Here is a 15,583-nt window from a genome sequence, read left to right on the forward strand (position 1 = left end):
GATGGGGATATAAAATGGCACAGACACTTAGTAAAAAGAGTTAGGTAGTTCTTTCTGGGGGTGGGGAGGGGCAGTTCTTTAAAGCATTAAATATACAGTTACCATATTCTACTCTTACGGGTATTCATCACTGTTCATAAAACAACTTGAACATGAATAGTCATAGCAGCAGCATTCATCATGGCTGAAAGATGAACATATTTTGGTATCCCCAAACCAAAACCAAACTCATTGCCCTCCAGTTGATGCCAACTCACAGAGATGCTAAGACAGGGAGGAGCTGCCCCTGTGGGTTTCCCAGGCTGTAACGTTTCCAAGGAGTGGAAAGCCACTGGTGCTTTTGAGCTGCTAGCCTTGCGGTTGGCAGCCAAACACATAACCACTACCCACCAAGGTTCCATTAGACCCAGTGGGATATTATTCAATTAAAAAAGTGTACGGATGCATGTTGGGACATGGATGAACCTGGAAAACGTTTTGCTAAATAAGAGAGGCCAGTAACAAAAAATGTCACATATTGCATGATTCTACAGAATAGACATATCAATGAGAGGTTCTCAGGAGTTACGGGAAGCGGGGGAGTAGGGAGTGATTACGACTATGGGTACGGTTGGGGGGCTATGTAAGCGATCTTATTGTGAATAAGGTTGTACAACTGTAAATATACCATGACAATGTACAATTCAAACTGATGACTTCATTGTATGTAAATTCATCTCAAAAGAAGTTGTTTTTTTTGTTTTTTTAAAGTTTGGACTTGTTTTCCCACGCGCTGGACAATCTCCAAAGGCCCCTCCCACCTTTGCTTACTCCTGACCCACAAGGACAGAACGCGCCCTGGGGTGCCTCCCAGCAGGGCCTGGCCCACGCGACCCGGGATCTCGAAGCAAACTTTGTCGGGGGTCTAACGGTCTTCACTGCTCCAGTGCCGCCCAGTTCCCCGCCACGACCGGCCTGGAGATGCGCTTACCCAAGGCACAGGCCATGGCGGCGCCCACCAGGCCTCCGCCCGACACCACCACGTCGTACACGGTGTCAGCTGCCTGGGCGCCGGACCACCTGCGGCAAGGGTCCCGCAGGCGTCCGAGGGCGGCCACAGGCCCAGCTCGCCCCCGGCACGCCGCAAGCCGGGCCGCCATGGTGCTGCGAGGACTCGCCCGGCACCCGGGGCACCGCTCCCCAGGCCCGCCTCCAGCTGCGCTTCCGGAGCAGAGCCCTCCAATCACAGGCCGCTCAACCGCGGTCTCCGAACCGGAAATAAAACTCACGATGGGATTAGACCAATCAAAAACAATCCTCGCCTTGCTGGGGCGGGATTATCTCCAGATAGGTCCCTCACTCCGGCGTCTGACTGTCCCACGTTGGGGACGGACTGCAAATTGCCTGGCAAGGAAACTGGTTTATGTTGTTGTGGTTAGGTGCCGTGTCGGCATGAACGAAAACACTGCCCAGTCCCACACCATCCTCCAAATGCTTATATGGTTGAGCCCACGGAGGCAGCTACGGTGTCGATTTATCTAGTGGAAGGTCTCCTCTTCTCCCCGGCCCCTCCTCTGTACCGGGCACGATGTCCTTTTCCAGAGACTGGAAACATGTCCACAGGGCGTGAGACCCACTCTCGCCATCCGAGATTCTGAGGTGCACTTCTTCCTAAACCGATTTGTTCATTCCTAATTCAAATGCATCCATTCTTCTTTGGTCTTCCTTATTCGTTGTCCAACTTTCACCTGCATTTGAGGCGACTGAAGACAACGATTTGGGGCAGGTTCACTTAGTACTCAAGAGTGACCTCTGCTGGTGAACCGCTGAAAGCGCTCTTTGGCAGCCGATTTGCCCAGTGCACCCAACCAGAGGGCAAACCTAGGAAGGGGCGGGACCGGACTCCGCTTTGCTGCCGCCGCCGCCGTCAGTGCAGCGGGCGCGGCCCCAGTCGCCCAGCCACCGCCGCTCCTGCACCTGCCGGGCTAGAGATGACTGTGGGGAGGCCGGCGGGGGCCCCCAGCTCCAAGTGGAGCGCTCAGGTGAGGAGGGAAAGGAAAGAGGGAGGAAGAAGGACTGAGCTCCCGAAGGAGTCCCCGAGAGAGGACTCTGTTTGAGGTTGCCTGGGAGACCGGCAGAGGCGCGGCACCGTAAGCTTTGTGGGCTTAAAATAGGAAGCATCATCTGACTCCAGGCTGTTCTTAGCGCCCTAACAAGCGCACCCAGTGTCGCTTCTCTCTCTCAATTATCCGGTGATCTTGGGGTGGTTGTCCCCATGTTGTAGATGAGAAAGCTGAGGCACTGAGAGATTTTTAAAATTTCTCCCAGATCCACAGAGAGAGAAAATAGATGGATGGTTGCCTAGGGCTCGGGGGAATGGGAGGGGCAGTGGGGTGGGACTGCTAAGGAGTGTGGGCTTCCTTCCAGAATGATGAAAACACTCGAACATTGATAAACATTGATTGGGGTAATGTTTGCATGGCTCTGTAATTAATACTAAAAGCCTGTACCCTGTCGATGGCTGCTGGATTGTATGGTTCATATACCAAAACCAAACTCAATGTCAAGCCAATGCTTACTCAGTGACCCAACCCATTGTGCGGTTCTGAAACGGTAACTGTTTACAGGAGGAAAAAACCAAGCCTTTCTCCCTCAGAGCTGTTGGTAGTTTCGAACTGCCAACCCTGGGGATCGTAGTCCAACAGTAACTACGACACCACCAGGACTCCTGAGGGTTCATTTAAGTGAATTATCACTCAATAAAATAGCTTTTTTTTTAAAAAAAGGCAGTTGCTTAAAGTCACATGCACACCTCTGCCTGGGGAACAGAGCTCTTCCCAGAGAACACTTGGAGAAGCCATCACCTGGAGGACCCAAGGACTGCCCCAGCTGCTCACCTGCTGTAGTGACCTCTCAGCAGCTGAGCCCCACTTCCCCTGACCCTCCTCAGAAGCATTCCTGGCCGGTGCCTGCCTCTCTGGTGTCACCTCATGCTCTGGGCTGCAGCCATATTGGCCCTCTTTCTACAAAGACAGTATTTTTATTTTTATACTCCAGGCTCTTAAGAAATGATGCTGTAATGAGGTTAACAGAGTTGATGTCAAGACATAAGATGCTGTTGGATTGAAATGTTACAGATGATTAAGCATGCTCAATCCACCTCCCTCGATACTGTAGAGGGCATCTCTGATATGTTCCTGACTGAGTCTTGAACATATGTCCAAGTGTTTACTTACTTAGAGACAGGCCCTCTTTCTACCTGTCCAATAGCCAAGTGTGTTCCTGTCTCAGGGCCCTGCCCAACGGCCTTTGCTATTGCTGTTTCTTGAGCCCAGATCCTTGGTACCGCAGATCATAGCCAGGCCAGCTCCTTCTCACCCACCAGGTGTCAACCCTGGCTGGACTCCTGATCAGTGAGACAATACCGACCAGGCTGAGAAAGTCAAATGCAGATCCTGGAAGCCACACCTTAGCGGCACTGTCCCAATCACCCCTTTCTTCTGAATGATTATGCTTTCTCACCCATGCATGACCCAGCCCCGCCGACCTTCTCTACCTTTTAGACAAAAATTGCTCCATCACCCACTTTTTAAACTATCCCAGTCTGCAATGAATCAACTAGCCAACCAATTGAAAGTTGAGCTCTGCTTCCCCTAACCCTCCTCAGAACTATTCAGCACCAGGGAGGCCTACTGCAACACCCCGACCCCTTTCTGAAAACCCCTCTTCATTCTCCAGGGTTTCCCATCAGAGGCCACCTGGCCTTGACTATAGGTACATGCCCAGTGGTCTTCATCTGATGGAAGGTTTCATCTATGGAAGGGCTGTCCACAGCCACTCCATCGCTCTCCATAACCTTAGTGTCTTACCGTTTTAGCTGAGTTTCTCATCAATGTGCTGGTTTATCATCTGTCTCCCTTCACTAGAATGGAAGCCTGAGAAGAGGGGCCATGCTTCTCCTGTTCTCCACCAAATGCCCAGGACACATTAAGTCCAAACCTACTGCCACTGAGTCCATTCTGACTCATGGTGACCCTCGGTAGGGTTTTCTAGGCTTTTCCAACCTTTATGGGAGCAGACAGCCTCATTTTTCTCCCGAAGAGCAGCCGGAAGGTATGAACTGTATACCCTGATGTTAGCTCCCTTCAGTACACATTAAACTCACTGCCATCGAGTCGATTTCCAACTCAGGGATCCTAAAGCCCGGGGGAGAATTACTCCTGTGGGTTTCCGAGACTGTAACTCTTTAGGAAAGTAGAACGCCTCTTCTTTTTCTTACAGAGTGGCTGGTGGGTTCGAACTTCTCACTTTGGGGTTAGCAGCCCAACACATAACCACTACACCACTAGGGCTCCCTTGTAGTATGCATTAGGCATCCAATAAATATCTGCTGAATGCATGTTAATGAGACAATGCCATCACTCCTGCTCGCCATCCATCCCTGCTGACTCACTGGAAATTAGCTAGGACAGGAGAAAAGCAGCGGTGCAGCAGGAAGCAGGCCAAGGAGGAGAGGCAAGGAGCAGGTAACCCCTGACCAGAGCGGGAAAGCAGTTGGAGCTCTTGGCTTCTCTCTCCTGCCACCACAACTAAGGACACCCACCACCAAGTATCAGGGTGTGACTGTTTTTAGAGCAGCGGTTCTCAACCTGTGGGTTGCGACCCCTTTGGGGGGGTCGAAGGACCCTTTCACAAGGGTTGCCCAATTCATCACAGTAGCAAAATGACAGTGATGAAGTAGCAACAAAAGTAATTTGATGGTTCGGGGTCACCAAACTGTATGAAAGAGTTGCAGCATGAGGAAGGTTGAGAACCACTGCTTTTCTTCGTTCTGCCCCAGTCCCCACAGTCTTATTCAGAGTGAGGCCACCAGTTATGGTTTTGAGTGACTGAAATTACAGTTTGGTTCACAATCGGTGTCTGTTCCGTTGTAGCTCTTTCCTCCCAAGTCCTCGTCAGACACAGATGCAGAAGAGGGGCTGTCTGGAGACGCAGCGTTCTGGCCCAGGGCTGGCAAACTGGATGAGTTCCTCAGCCTGGGAGAGGAGGCGGGTTCTGCTTCGGACTCCACTGAGAGTTTGTATGAGGACCTAGAGGCGCTGACGGAGAAAGACAGGCAGCGGCGCCTGTGGGGAGCCCTGCAGCCGTCAGAGCCTGACAGTGATGGGAGCCTCTCTGACATCATGGCGGAGCTGGGGAGTTTCTTTGCAGTGGAGGGCAGGGGGAAGCTGCAGGCCCCCTGCCCCCCGGCTCTGAGGTAAGGCACTGCGGAACAACAGCTGGGTAGTCACGCTGGGTCTAGGGGCCTGTTCTCTCCTGACAGCATGTCCAAAGTACACGAGACTGACTCTCGCCGCCCTTGATTCTGAGGCACATGCTGGTGGCTCTTCTTCCAAAACAGATTTGCTACTTCTTTTGACAGCCTAGGCCAGTGGTTCTCAACCTTCCTAATGCTGCGACCCTTTCATACTGTTCCTCATGTTGTGGTGACCCCCAACCATAACATTATTTTTGTTGCGACTTGATAACTGTTATTTTCCTACTGTCATGAATCATGTAAATATCTGATATGCAGGATGTATTTTCATTGTTACAAATTGAACATACATAAGTAAATCAGTGATGAATCAAAATATGTAATTATATATTGTGAAATATTTATTTCTATTGACAAATGAAATTTTGTCTTGAAGCATAGTGTAGCATAGGTAACAGTCTTAATATAACAACAGTAAACGACATTGCTACATTTTGCGACAGTAGGCGTAAAAAGCCAACATCAGTGCTAAGGCTGAGATAGCTTCTTTTCCACCAGATCAGCAGATCTGCATGTGGGCAGACCCACCTGGAGATGATAGAGGAGCTGTGTCTTGGTTCCCAAGATAATAGGAAGTATATGTTTCCCGATGGTCTTAGGCGACCCCTGTGAAAGGGTCGTTCAACTTCCAGGTTGAGAACCGCTGGTCTGTGGTTCGGTACTCCTTGCCAGCACCCTAATTCAAACACATCCCTGCCGCTCTAGTCTTCCATATCCATGGCCCAGTTTTCACCTCTGTATGAGGGGATTGGAAACACGGTGGCCTGGGGAAGTTTCATGTAGTATTCACAGTAGACACTCCTCCTCCACAAAGCCAACATCACTTCAACCAACTGTCCCAGTTCCTACCCAGCCATCCTTAAACAGTGTTGGTCACCCTTAGTTCCCTGAAGCATTACAATTGACTAGAGGCCCCTAAAACCAAACCTCCACAAAACCCAAACCAACCAAACTGCCCTCGAGGCCATGCCGAATCACAGAGACCCTGCAGAGCAGGCTTGAACTGCCTCCGTGTTTTGGAGACTTAACTGTTTATGGGAGCAGAAAACCCCATCTTTCTCCCAAGGAGCTGGTAGTGGTTTTGAACTGCCAACCTTGTGGATTGCAGCCCACTACACCACCAGAGCTCCTTTGACAAGGGGACTAGCTGCCATGTACCCTTTATGTTCCTTGGCCCAGCACTGCCATTATGCATGTACCATGTATCATTTACTATTTATTTTCCCTTCCCAGTAAGCCTGTTAGTGGGTATTTTGGTGGCCACTCTTGAGAGGAGGAGATTGAGATTGTCTCAGGGTCACCCAGCTGGTAATTGCTTGAAGCAAGCTTTGAACCGGGGTCTCTCTGACTCTAGAGCCCTGTTTTTGCATTATTGTCTTCTCTCTCCTATGAAAAGATGAGAGTGCGGAGTGGCAGTTTCTGGACAGTGCTGTAAGGAGAGTTCCTGCTGGAGCTGTTGGGTGGCCTATGGGAAGGAGGGGCCTGGATGGGAAAGGTGCAGGCCTGGAGGTGGGGGGAGCTGAGGCCTGCCGGAAGGGAAGAGTGGGAAGGAGGGCTCTGGCTGCGCTACCCTCTGTGCACAGATGTGCTTCCTCCTCCCAGGTGTGGCTCCCCAAGGCGCTGTAGCTCTCTCAGCAACCTTCTCTCGGACAGCCCCCGGACTCAGCCCAGCCCAGCTTCCATCACCAGGCCCCCCTCCCAGCACAGAAGCATCAGCACCTGGGGCTCCTCCATCACTGTCCCCCAGCCCTTCCGTATGACTCTGCGTGAGGCCCAGAAGAAGCTCCAGAAACTGGCCTCTCCCTCTTTCTTTGAGAGAGAGAGGCAGCAGGCCCAGAGGCAGGGCCTGGAGGAGGCCGAGTGTCATCGCCAGTTCCAGGCACAGCCTGTGCCTGCCCATGTCTACCTGCCCCTCTACCAGGAGCTCACGGAGCGCAACGAGGCCCGCAGGCGGGCAAGGGTGCAGAAGAGGAGGGAGCTGCTTCTCTCTTCTCTGAAGCCTTTCAGCTTCCTGGAGAAGGAGGAACAACGAAAGGAAGCCGCTCGACAGAGGGACTTGGCCAAGGTTCAGGCCAAGGGCCCCAAGCAGAAAGTCACCAAGAAGATCCCCAAGTCTGTTTTGGAGCCGGCCCTCGGGGACAAACTCCAGGGTACAGATATCCTTGCCACCTTACTGCCTTTGGCCTGGGAGCACTGAGAGGTGCTGTGGGGATTCCCTGGGGCTCAGGGGCCCAACTGGCTTAGAGATGGGCTGTTCAGGGGACGCACGAGACTGCCCAGGACAGCTCTGTGCAGGCTGTGGGGGTAGGTTTAGGGCTAGCTCTATAGTAGGGGCACCCCATCAGGAGCAGAGAGTAAAGTTTCAGCCGCAAGTGCCCCCAAGGCCCATCCTGTTGGCCTTTCAATCCCCCAAGCCCAGTGCCTGAGAGCAGAGAGCTCATGAGAGAGCCAAAGGCCAGCCCAGTGCTACCACTAGCCAGCTGCCTGGGGAAAGCGCTCCCAAGCGTCCCTCCTGGAGAAATGACGGGAAGGGCGAGTCTCTGAATAAGGGACTGCTTACTCAATAGCCAGCGTCGTGCGCCAGGCACTGTTCTGCAGTGACTAGACAGATGTGGTGTCGGTGTGAGGAAAACAGGTAACAGACAGATAACGATAAATGATAAATAAATGAGGGTCTGAGTTATCTAGTCAGGAGCCCTGGGAATGCTGTTGGGTACACGGTGGACTACTAACCACGAGGTTGGTTCAAACCCACCAGCCGCTCTTGGGAGAAAGATGAGGTTGTCTGCTCCTCTGAAGATTTACAGCCTTCAAAACTCTATGACTCAGAATCTGTTCCATAGTGTATGTTTGATTTTTTTTAAAATCAGTTATCGAATGCTGCTATAGGAGCCCTGGTGGTGTAGTGGGTTACAGGTTGTGTTACTCACCTCAAGGTCAGCGGTTCAAAACCATCAGGGGCTTCCAGGGAGAAATGTAAGGCTTTCTGCTCCTGTAAAGATTTATAGTCTGAGAAACCCACAGCGGCAGTTCTACTCTGACCTGTGGGGTCCCTCGATGGCAGTGACCTGGGTTTGTGCTGTGAGTGCTGCTACATCAGAACTAGCACACGCAGGTGACCAACAAGCAGAACTGTGTTGTCACCGCTGGCTGCTGGGAGTTAGAAGTCAGAATGGCCGCGCAGGGGAAGGCTTTTTCCTTTTCCTTGGGGAGCTTCGCGCAGCTTGGCAGTCATCTTCCCCCTCCCTGCTTCATCTGCTCTTCTGGTTCAAGAAACAGATTTGAGATGCACCCTGTGCTAGGACTGCTTCACTAACATAACCAAGAAAACCCATTCTCCAATGGGGCTAAGTCACTATTCAAAACTCACTGCCTTCAAGTTGATTCCATATCATAGAGGCCCTAGAGGGCAGGGTAGAGCTGCCCTGCGGGTTCTAAAAGACTGAAACTTTACGGGAGAAGAAAGCCTCCTCTTTCTCCCTTGGAGTGTCTCGTGGCTTCAAATGTTGACCTTGTGGTTTGCAGCCCAACGTGCCATCAGGACTCTCCTATAGGCACCACAGAGATCAGGATTTATGATGCTTATTTTAAGGAGACACAATTCAGCCCACAAGAGGGCCCTATGGAGTGTCTAACAAGAAACCTAACTATGTGTTTTGAGGGGCTGGGAGACATTGGGGAAAGCCCTCCAGAGACAGCACTAGCACGGAACCCCAAAGAATGAGCTATGATTTAGCGGAAAGAGAGGTGTGTCTGAGGCAGAGGTCAGGAGAAAGCTAGGCACAGCCAATGGCTGGAAAGGGAGAGGAAGGAAGCGCAGGGAGAGAGAGGAGGGAGCATGGGAAGGGAGACCCAGGCCCAGGCCAGACCTAGGGGGAGACCTAGTGGGCCATGCTAGGTGTCAGCAAATTTGGGACTTCATCCCAAAGGCACAGGGGGAGCTCCTGAAGGGTTGTTAAGCAGGGTGGCTCATGCTCATATAGACATTTCAAAAGGATCCATCTGGTTGCTATGAAGATAACTAACGGCGGAGGGAGAAAGACAGGAGATGTTGGTCTAATAGAAGACTAGTAATTCGGTTGAGAAATAAGGAAACTCGCAGCAGGGGCCATGGAAAGAAGATGGAGCGGTGAGAGGGGAAAACAGGAGACTGCAGACTTGTGACCTTTGAGAGAGGGAAGGGGAATGAATCATTTCGGCAGTAGGTGTGGGCAGCTGGGTGGGTGGATGGTAGTGGCTTTTCTGAGATGCAAAAGGATAGAAAACCTTTGGGGGACACAGGTACCGACCCACCCCCTCCTGCTTCTAGTCTTTGAAGCTGGACTTGTGGGAAGTACTTGGCGATCATCATAGCAATGGCTGTTCCCCCGACAGGGCTGGCACGCAGGCAGCAGCGTGCTGATCAATCTTTACCAACCAGCTCTCCAAACCAAGAGAGAGAAATAGAATGATTTGAGGTGTTTGCCATTTTCAGTGGTATAAATACTTTCATTGTGGGCAGTTTCAAGCTTCCCACACGATGCCGACTCATAGAATTTCAAGAAATTAAGTTGGCTACAGCGTGCTTCTGCCAGTGTTTAAAGGGGGGAACGTTCCGTAGACCTTTGGGTATGAGATTTGGTCCTTCCTGTCACCACCCTGATTTGATTTTTTTCTCCACAGAAGCTGAGCTCTTCAGGAAAATTCGCATCCAGATGAGGGCCCTCGACATGCTGCAGATGGCCTCCTCCCCTCTTGCCTCCTCTAGTAGCCGGCCGGACCCCCAGTCTCGAACCGCCACCCGGACCCGGGAGAAGAAGCTGGGGTTTCTGCAGACTGACTTTGAATTCCAACCTCGGGTGAATCCCACCATCCCCGATTATGAGGGCCTTTACAAGGCCTTCCAGAGGAGAGCTGCCAGGAGAAGGGAAACCAGAGAGGTGACCCACAACAAACCCTTCTTGCTGAGAACTGCCAACCTGCATCACACTCAACGGCCGGGTGACGCCGGCACCCCTGCAGGGAAGAGGGTAAGAGTACAGGTGGTCATGGAGGGTCAGGGCCTGCGGCCTGAAACGCAGGGATGCGCCCAGGTCTCAATGGTAGGCACACATTTTGTAAAACACTGGCTCCTCTGTAAGCAGGCCCATAATACAGGAACGTCTCCTTTCCCTTCCTTGTCAATGGAAGGATTGTACAGATTTTAGTCTAAGACCTGGAAGGCAGGCAGCTGGGATCGTTGTGTTCCTGTTTCAATTCTCTAGGATTCTTGTTGGATTAAAAGCCTTTGGATTAATGTCCACGTCGCGGTTTGCCCGAGTGGCACAGTGGTGAAAGCACTGGACTCAAGGTCCAGTAGGAGGAGGAACTGAGAGGTCGGTGGGAGGTAGCTGTGGCAGCCTGCTTCCTGAGAGTTGAACAGCCTTGGAAACCTCATGGGCCCATGAGGCGCTGCCCTATAGGGAGGGTCTCTAAGTTGGAGTTGGGTCCATTTAGTAGCAGTGGGTTTGGTTTTGTTCCTTTGAGATCTTATTCCCTGAGAAAAACGAAGATTCTCAGTCTGACTAGCCTTCACAGAAATAAAAGTCCTAGCTTAGAAGCGAATCCTGGACCCCAATGCACCAAGACCAGCTGTTGTTGTTCCTAGGGCTCCGCACAGCCACCCACCACTCCCCTGCCGAGGAGCCGTTCTCTGAGTGGCCTTGCTTCCCTCTCGGCCAACACCCTCCCCGTGCACATCACGGACGCCACCAGGAAGAGGCAGTGCGCAGTCAGGTGAGTGAGCAGGCTGCACAGCAGACTCAAGATGCTCTGACCTTGGCCCCCAAACTGGAGACCACACTGCTGCAGAGCCTTCTCTCCTGTCAGAGGCCTCAGGGGTCAGAGGCACGTGTCCTCCACGCTCCTCACTCACCCACCGGGGCTCTGAGCTGAAGTGAGCGGGAGAGCTCCCCGTGGGCAGAGACAAACAGGGCTCTTGACTGCCAGGAAGATTTGGTCTTGGAGACTCACAGGGGTGAGTTTGGTTTGGAGTTTAAGCAGGACTTTGAGACTCCAGCCCTTAAACTGAACCTCACCCTCAAGGACCTACTCGGATTTATATTCTAATGGATGGAAACATCCAAATGCAAACCTTGAAGGTTCGGGTTTTTCCTTTTGGTAGAACTCTCCATGGGACCTAGTGGGGCGTATCTACAAACTTACTAAGTGATGCAAACTGACCTCAATTTGTGTTCTTTGTAGAAGGCCCCATTTCGAGCTCTCTTTGGAATGCCAACTTGTATTCCCAAAGGGCTATAAACCCTGGTGCCTTCCAGCCCACCGTGGAAGCACACTGGCCAAGTGCTTGCCACTGGCATGCTATGCAGCTCTGAGAAGGTGACTTAACCTCTTTAAGCAGCAATCTCCTCAGCTGTTAAAAGGGGGAGCAGGTAGGGTGGTGGTATAGATTCACAGACCTGATGTCATAGGGCAGGTATGGACATTACATAAAGTAACATTTTGAAAAGCATTTATTTGTGCCTATATGGGCTTCGTTCAAGCTCTAGCTATTAGTATTAAAAGTCAGGAAAGACCTACCGAATGTTTGTCTATTTAAATAAGGATATTTTAACTCCTGTGTCCTAGTTGGGTGGATTCACAGCTTCTGGGGGAGGAAATCACTGTCCCGTGTTGGGAAGGCTGGATCTGCCAGAGCACGGAATCCTAGCTCTCCTTCTGAGAATGTCTGCTATGGCAAATTACCCACTCCATCCTCAGCACCACCAGCCTACTCTCCAAGAGGTTAACTAAGACAGACTCAGATGTATGTATTACCCATGTTCATTTTTGGCCTGTTCCCTTTAGAAGCTCACTTGAACAAAGAGACAGAGCAGATGAGAGCACTCGGTGGTTGGAAATGCATAAGAAGAAGTGCCAAGCCATGTCTACATCTGTGACCTTGCGGGCAAAGGCCTTGGATCCTCACAAAAGTCTGGAGGAGGTGTTCAAAGCCAAGCTGAGAGAGAACCGGTCAGTGACCTCCATGTCTCCCACAGGGGCCGGGGGGAGCTGTCTTGGGTCTAACATCAACAGGAGTCCGCAGGGTAGGCTCCTGTGCTCATTACAGTATACATGGGCATGCCTCTGTTTATGTGGAATGAAGGGCATTCTGGATTCAAGAATGACAGAATTCTTTCTAGAAATCTTGTTAATTCCAGGAATAATGACCGTAAGAGAGCGAAAGAATATAAGAAAGAATTGGAGGAAATGAAGAAGAGAATACAAACAAGACCTTATCTCTTCGAACAAGTTACCAAGGTAAATTTAAACCTTCATGCCTTTTTTTCCTTTCGTTCTCGGATAAAGGGTTCTGAGAAGTTACAAATCAATTTTATTTTCTGGGCATAGGACATTTCTTATGGACTCAAAAGAGATTTTAAATTGAGCCTTATTGTTACCATCTACCGCCACCGCCCCCTGCAAAAGGCAGTGTGATGGGGAATGTTGTTTTGACTGATTTCTTCCAAGCCTGGACTTCTGTGGCCTAACGGGATACTTCACTCCAGTTTCCCATGAGTCTAGCTTTCAGATGGCGTCAGCGTGGAGGCTGGACCCCACCGAGGCAGTGCATTTGGCCGCTAGGAAGATGTTTCACTTCCGTGACTAAAGTCCGCCTGACGAACCACGGTTTGCAGTGCTGGGCAGGCCCCTCCCCTCCAGCAGTGCCAGGCCTTCCCTCCCTCTGGCCTTGGGTCCTCCTTTCCAGATCAGAAAACCTTTCAGACAGGAAGAACTGGGTTAAGATGGTCTCTCAACTTTTAGGGAAAATTGGACTCCGTTGAGATCTTCCAAGGAGCCTAGAAAGGCTGCCACCCAAGCAGCTTGGGGCTGTAGCAACCTCCATGGGTCTCTCTCCTCTCCCAAACTTCGAAGTTGGGGGAGTGGGGGGTCCTCTAATAAGCTGGTTCCATTTCGGGGAAACAGCTAGCCCTGTGTGGCGCAGGACCGGGCAGTGTTTCGTTCTATTGGACACAAGGTTGCTATGGGTCAGAACCTGCTCAATAGCACCTAACAACACCCTAGCCAGTGCATTATGTAGGCATTCGCTTGGTCCATCCTGTCCAGCGCAGGCATGCACATGTAGGTGCATGCTCACCTGTATACACACTCACTGGGCTTTCCTTTGCAACCTGTATTGTTATAAATCTCACACTAACCTTTCCTCTTTATGTCGTTTCAAGAAAGCCCTTTCTGATCTCAACAGCTCTTCGCCACTTGAATATAAAGTACTTGTTCTGATCTCATTCTTGATCACTTAATGATCACAAATGAAGAGCCCGCACTTGTTAAGAGTGTTCCTAATGATGGTTTATTACTTTTAAATCTTGCTGTATATATTTTTTTACCTTAGAATGTTTTTAAGCCTTTTTCATCTAGAATTCACATGGCCTCTCCCAGATCTAGTTCCTAGCTTCTCGCTGTGGTTCCTAGATCTCCTGGGGAGTGTTGTTAGCAAGGCACTACTACCTGCACGTCCCCTTTGATCAAATGAAAACCTGCATTTAAACAGGAGCCTCAGGTGCTTCTTGGAAACCAGGGTGTCTCAGGAATTTGCCTGCAGACCTGGGCCGGGTTGCCAACAGCAAAGGGCTGTGGGAGGGCGGGATACTGTCAGAAGCAGCTCCTGCAGCAGATGGAGCTCCGGTCTACAGGACCTTGCCAGGAGAGGAGCAGAGCAGCGGTACCGAGACACCCTCAAGCAAGCGGGGCTGGATGAAGCCTTCGTGAAGCAGCAGGGCCAAAGCACTGGAGCCCTGCCAGGGGAGATGGACTCTGGAGCCCGTGACTCCCCCAGGTAAGGAGATGCTACCATCCCGCCGCTAGATTGCCATGCCTGGGGATGCCAGTGGGACCGCCATCACTGTTGAAAGCATATCCCTGTATTTATATACAGATCTCCAAGCAAAACACTTGGAGAGTAGTTGTGGATAAAATATAACCAGTGTCTATCTTAGGTTTGAACCCCTTTCATTTGAAACAGAAACATTTCCAACTCCAATGCTGTGAGTCAGAGGTATTTCCACATCACTTCTGAAAAGCTAAAATGAGAAAACTTCTGGCACTCCTTAAAAATCGGGAGGAAGATAGGTCTTTCTACTTCCACAAACAGTTACCGCCTCAGAAACTCACAGGGGCAGTACTGCCCTGTCCTATGGGATCGCTATGAGTCGGCATTAACTAGATGGCAGTGAAGTTTTTTTTATGTTTCCCCTTAAAAGTAATTGAGTAGTAAGTACCACCTCTTCCCTAACCGCTTTGATGTTATGAAAGTCAAGGAGAGAGTAGCACTGTCTCCGTTACTCTCAATTTTGGTTTGTTTCTTACATCCCAATGGCCCCTCCTGACTTCTATCCCCATTTCCCCCTGGATTTTCCTTTATACCCTATATAAAATAATGAAAATCTCATTAGAGACCTTACATAATGGTTCCTTTAATTCTTATTTATTTCATAATGCTTTATTCTTCAGCATCCATGAAATTACAAGGCTCAGCATAAAGGATCCACAGGAGTTAGAAGACTCTCTAGAGTAGCCTACAAGCCTCGGGAAAGAACTGGAGGAACTGTCTTTTGAATTAATGGAAGACCTCAAATCACCTGCTTAGTCAACACACTTAAATAACTTCTTGCGATTAACAGTTCACTTGGAGTCAAGTCAACACAGGCAAAACTGGTTGTTTTTGTCCCGGCTCCTCTTGTTCCTTGTTCCTTTTGGTTCAAGGAAATACAAAAGGAGCTCCCGGTGGAAAGGTTCTTACTGTCTCACCCTGAGGCTGGACAGGAACCATTCACGAGGTCAGTGGCCTGGGTCTAAGACAGGAGGACAGCAGAGAATGGAGCCATAAACCCTGTTGAGACACAGGCCCTGTACTGTCAGCTCAACCATGTTTTCTACAGAAGCCAGACATTTACATGTTGACAATTAATAAATCCTATCAAAATAGTATGTGGGGAAAAAACAAACCTTTCTGTAGATGGAGTTAGCTCATGGGGGGAAACATGTTTGAACTTCAAATACACAAAACTGACAATTTGGCCTGGTTGGGTAGGACCGCCCTGTGCATGATGGGAGGGTTTAGCAGCATCCCTGGCTTCTATCCACTAAATCCCAGTAGCACACAGATATGCTCCTAGCCCTCAATTTCTAATAATTAGGGTCGCAGGGAGGAGACCAGCCAGTCAGGGTGCAGTGTAGCAACGATGAAACATACAACTTTCCTCTAGTTCCTAAATGCTTCCTCCCCTCTCCCACTATCATGATCCCAAT

At 50.5% G+C, this 15,583-nt stretch overlaps 2 protein-coding genes across 2 annotated transcripts in view; one reads left to right on the forward strand and one right to left on the reverse strand.

The window, feature by feature from the left end:
* The window catches only part of COQ6 (coenzyme Q6, monooxygenase), a 14,803-nt gene extending 13,664 nt beyond the window's left edge, over positions 1-1,139 (reverse strand). The window contains exon 1 of the mRNA XM_004698707.2: positions 971-1,139. Coding sequence (XP_004698764.1) covers positions 971-1,139 — 169 coding nt within the window. The remainder of the gene's footprint in view (positions 1-970) is intronic.
* A 798-nt stretch (positions 1,140-1,937) lies between these two features.
* On the forward strand, positions 1,938-14,975 carry FAM161B (FAM161 centrosomal protein B). Its single transcript, XM_004699027.3, has 9 exons — positions 1,938-2,021; positions 4,914-5,236; positions 6,899-7,446; positions 9,959-10,305; positions 10,923-11,050; positions 12,122-12,286; positions 12,475-12,574; positions 13,969-14,111; positions 14,786-14,975. Exons 1-9 carry the CDS (start codon positions 1,971-1,973, stop codon positions 14,847-14,849), a joined length of 1,869 nt encoding a protein of 622 aa, XP_004699084.2. The 5' UTR covers positions 1,938-1,970; the 3' UTR covers positions 14,850-14,975.
* The last annotated feature ends 608 nt before the right edge of the window (positions 14,976-15,583 follow it).

Source organism: Echinops telfairi, unplaced genomic scaffold (genome assembly GCF_000313985.2).
Source record: "Echinops telfairi isolate 266 unplaced genomic scaffold, ASM31398v2 ScPeMD7_18;HRSCAF=68, whole genome shotgun sequence".
In the NCBI taxonomy this organism is placed as follows: Eukaryota; Metazoa; Chordata; class Mammalia; order Afrosoricida; family Tenrecidae; genus Echinops; species Echinops telfairi.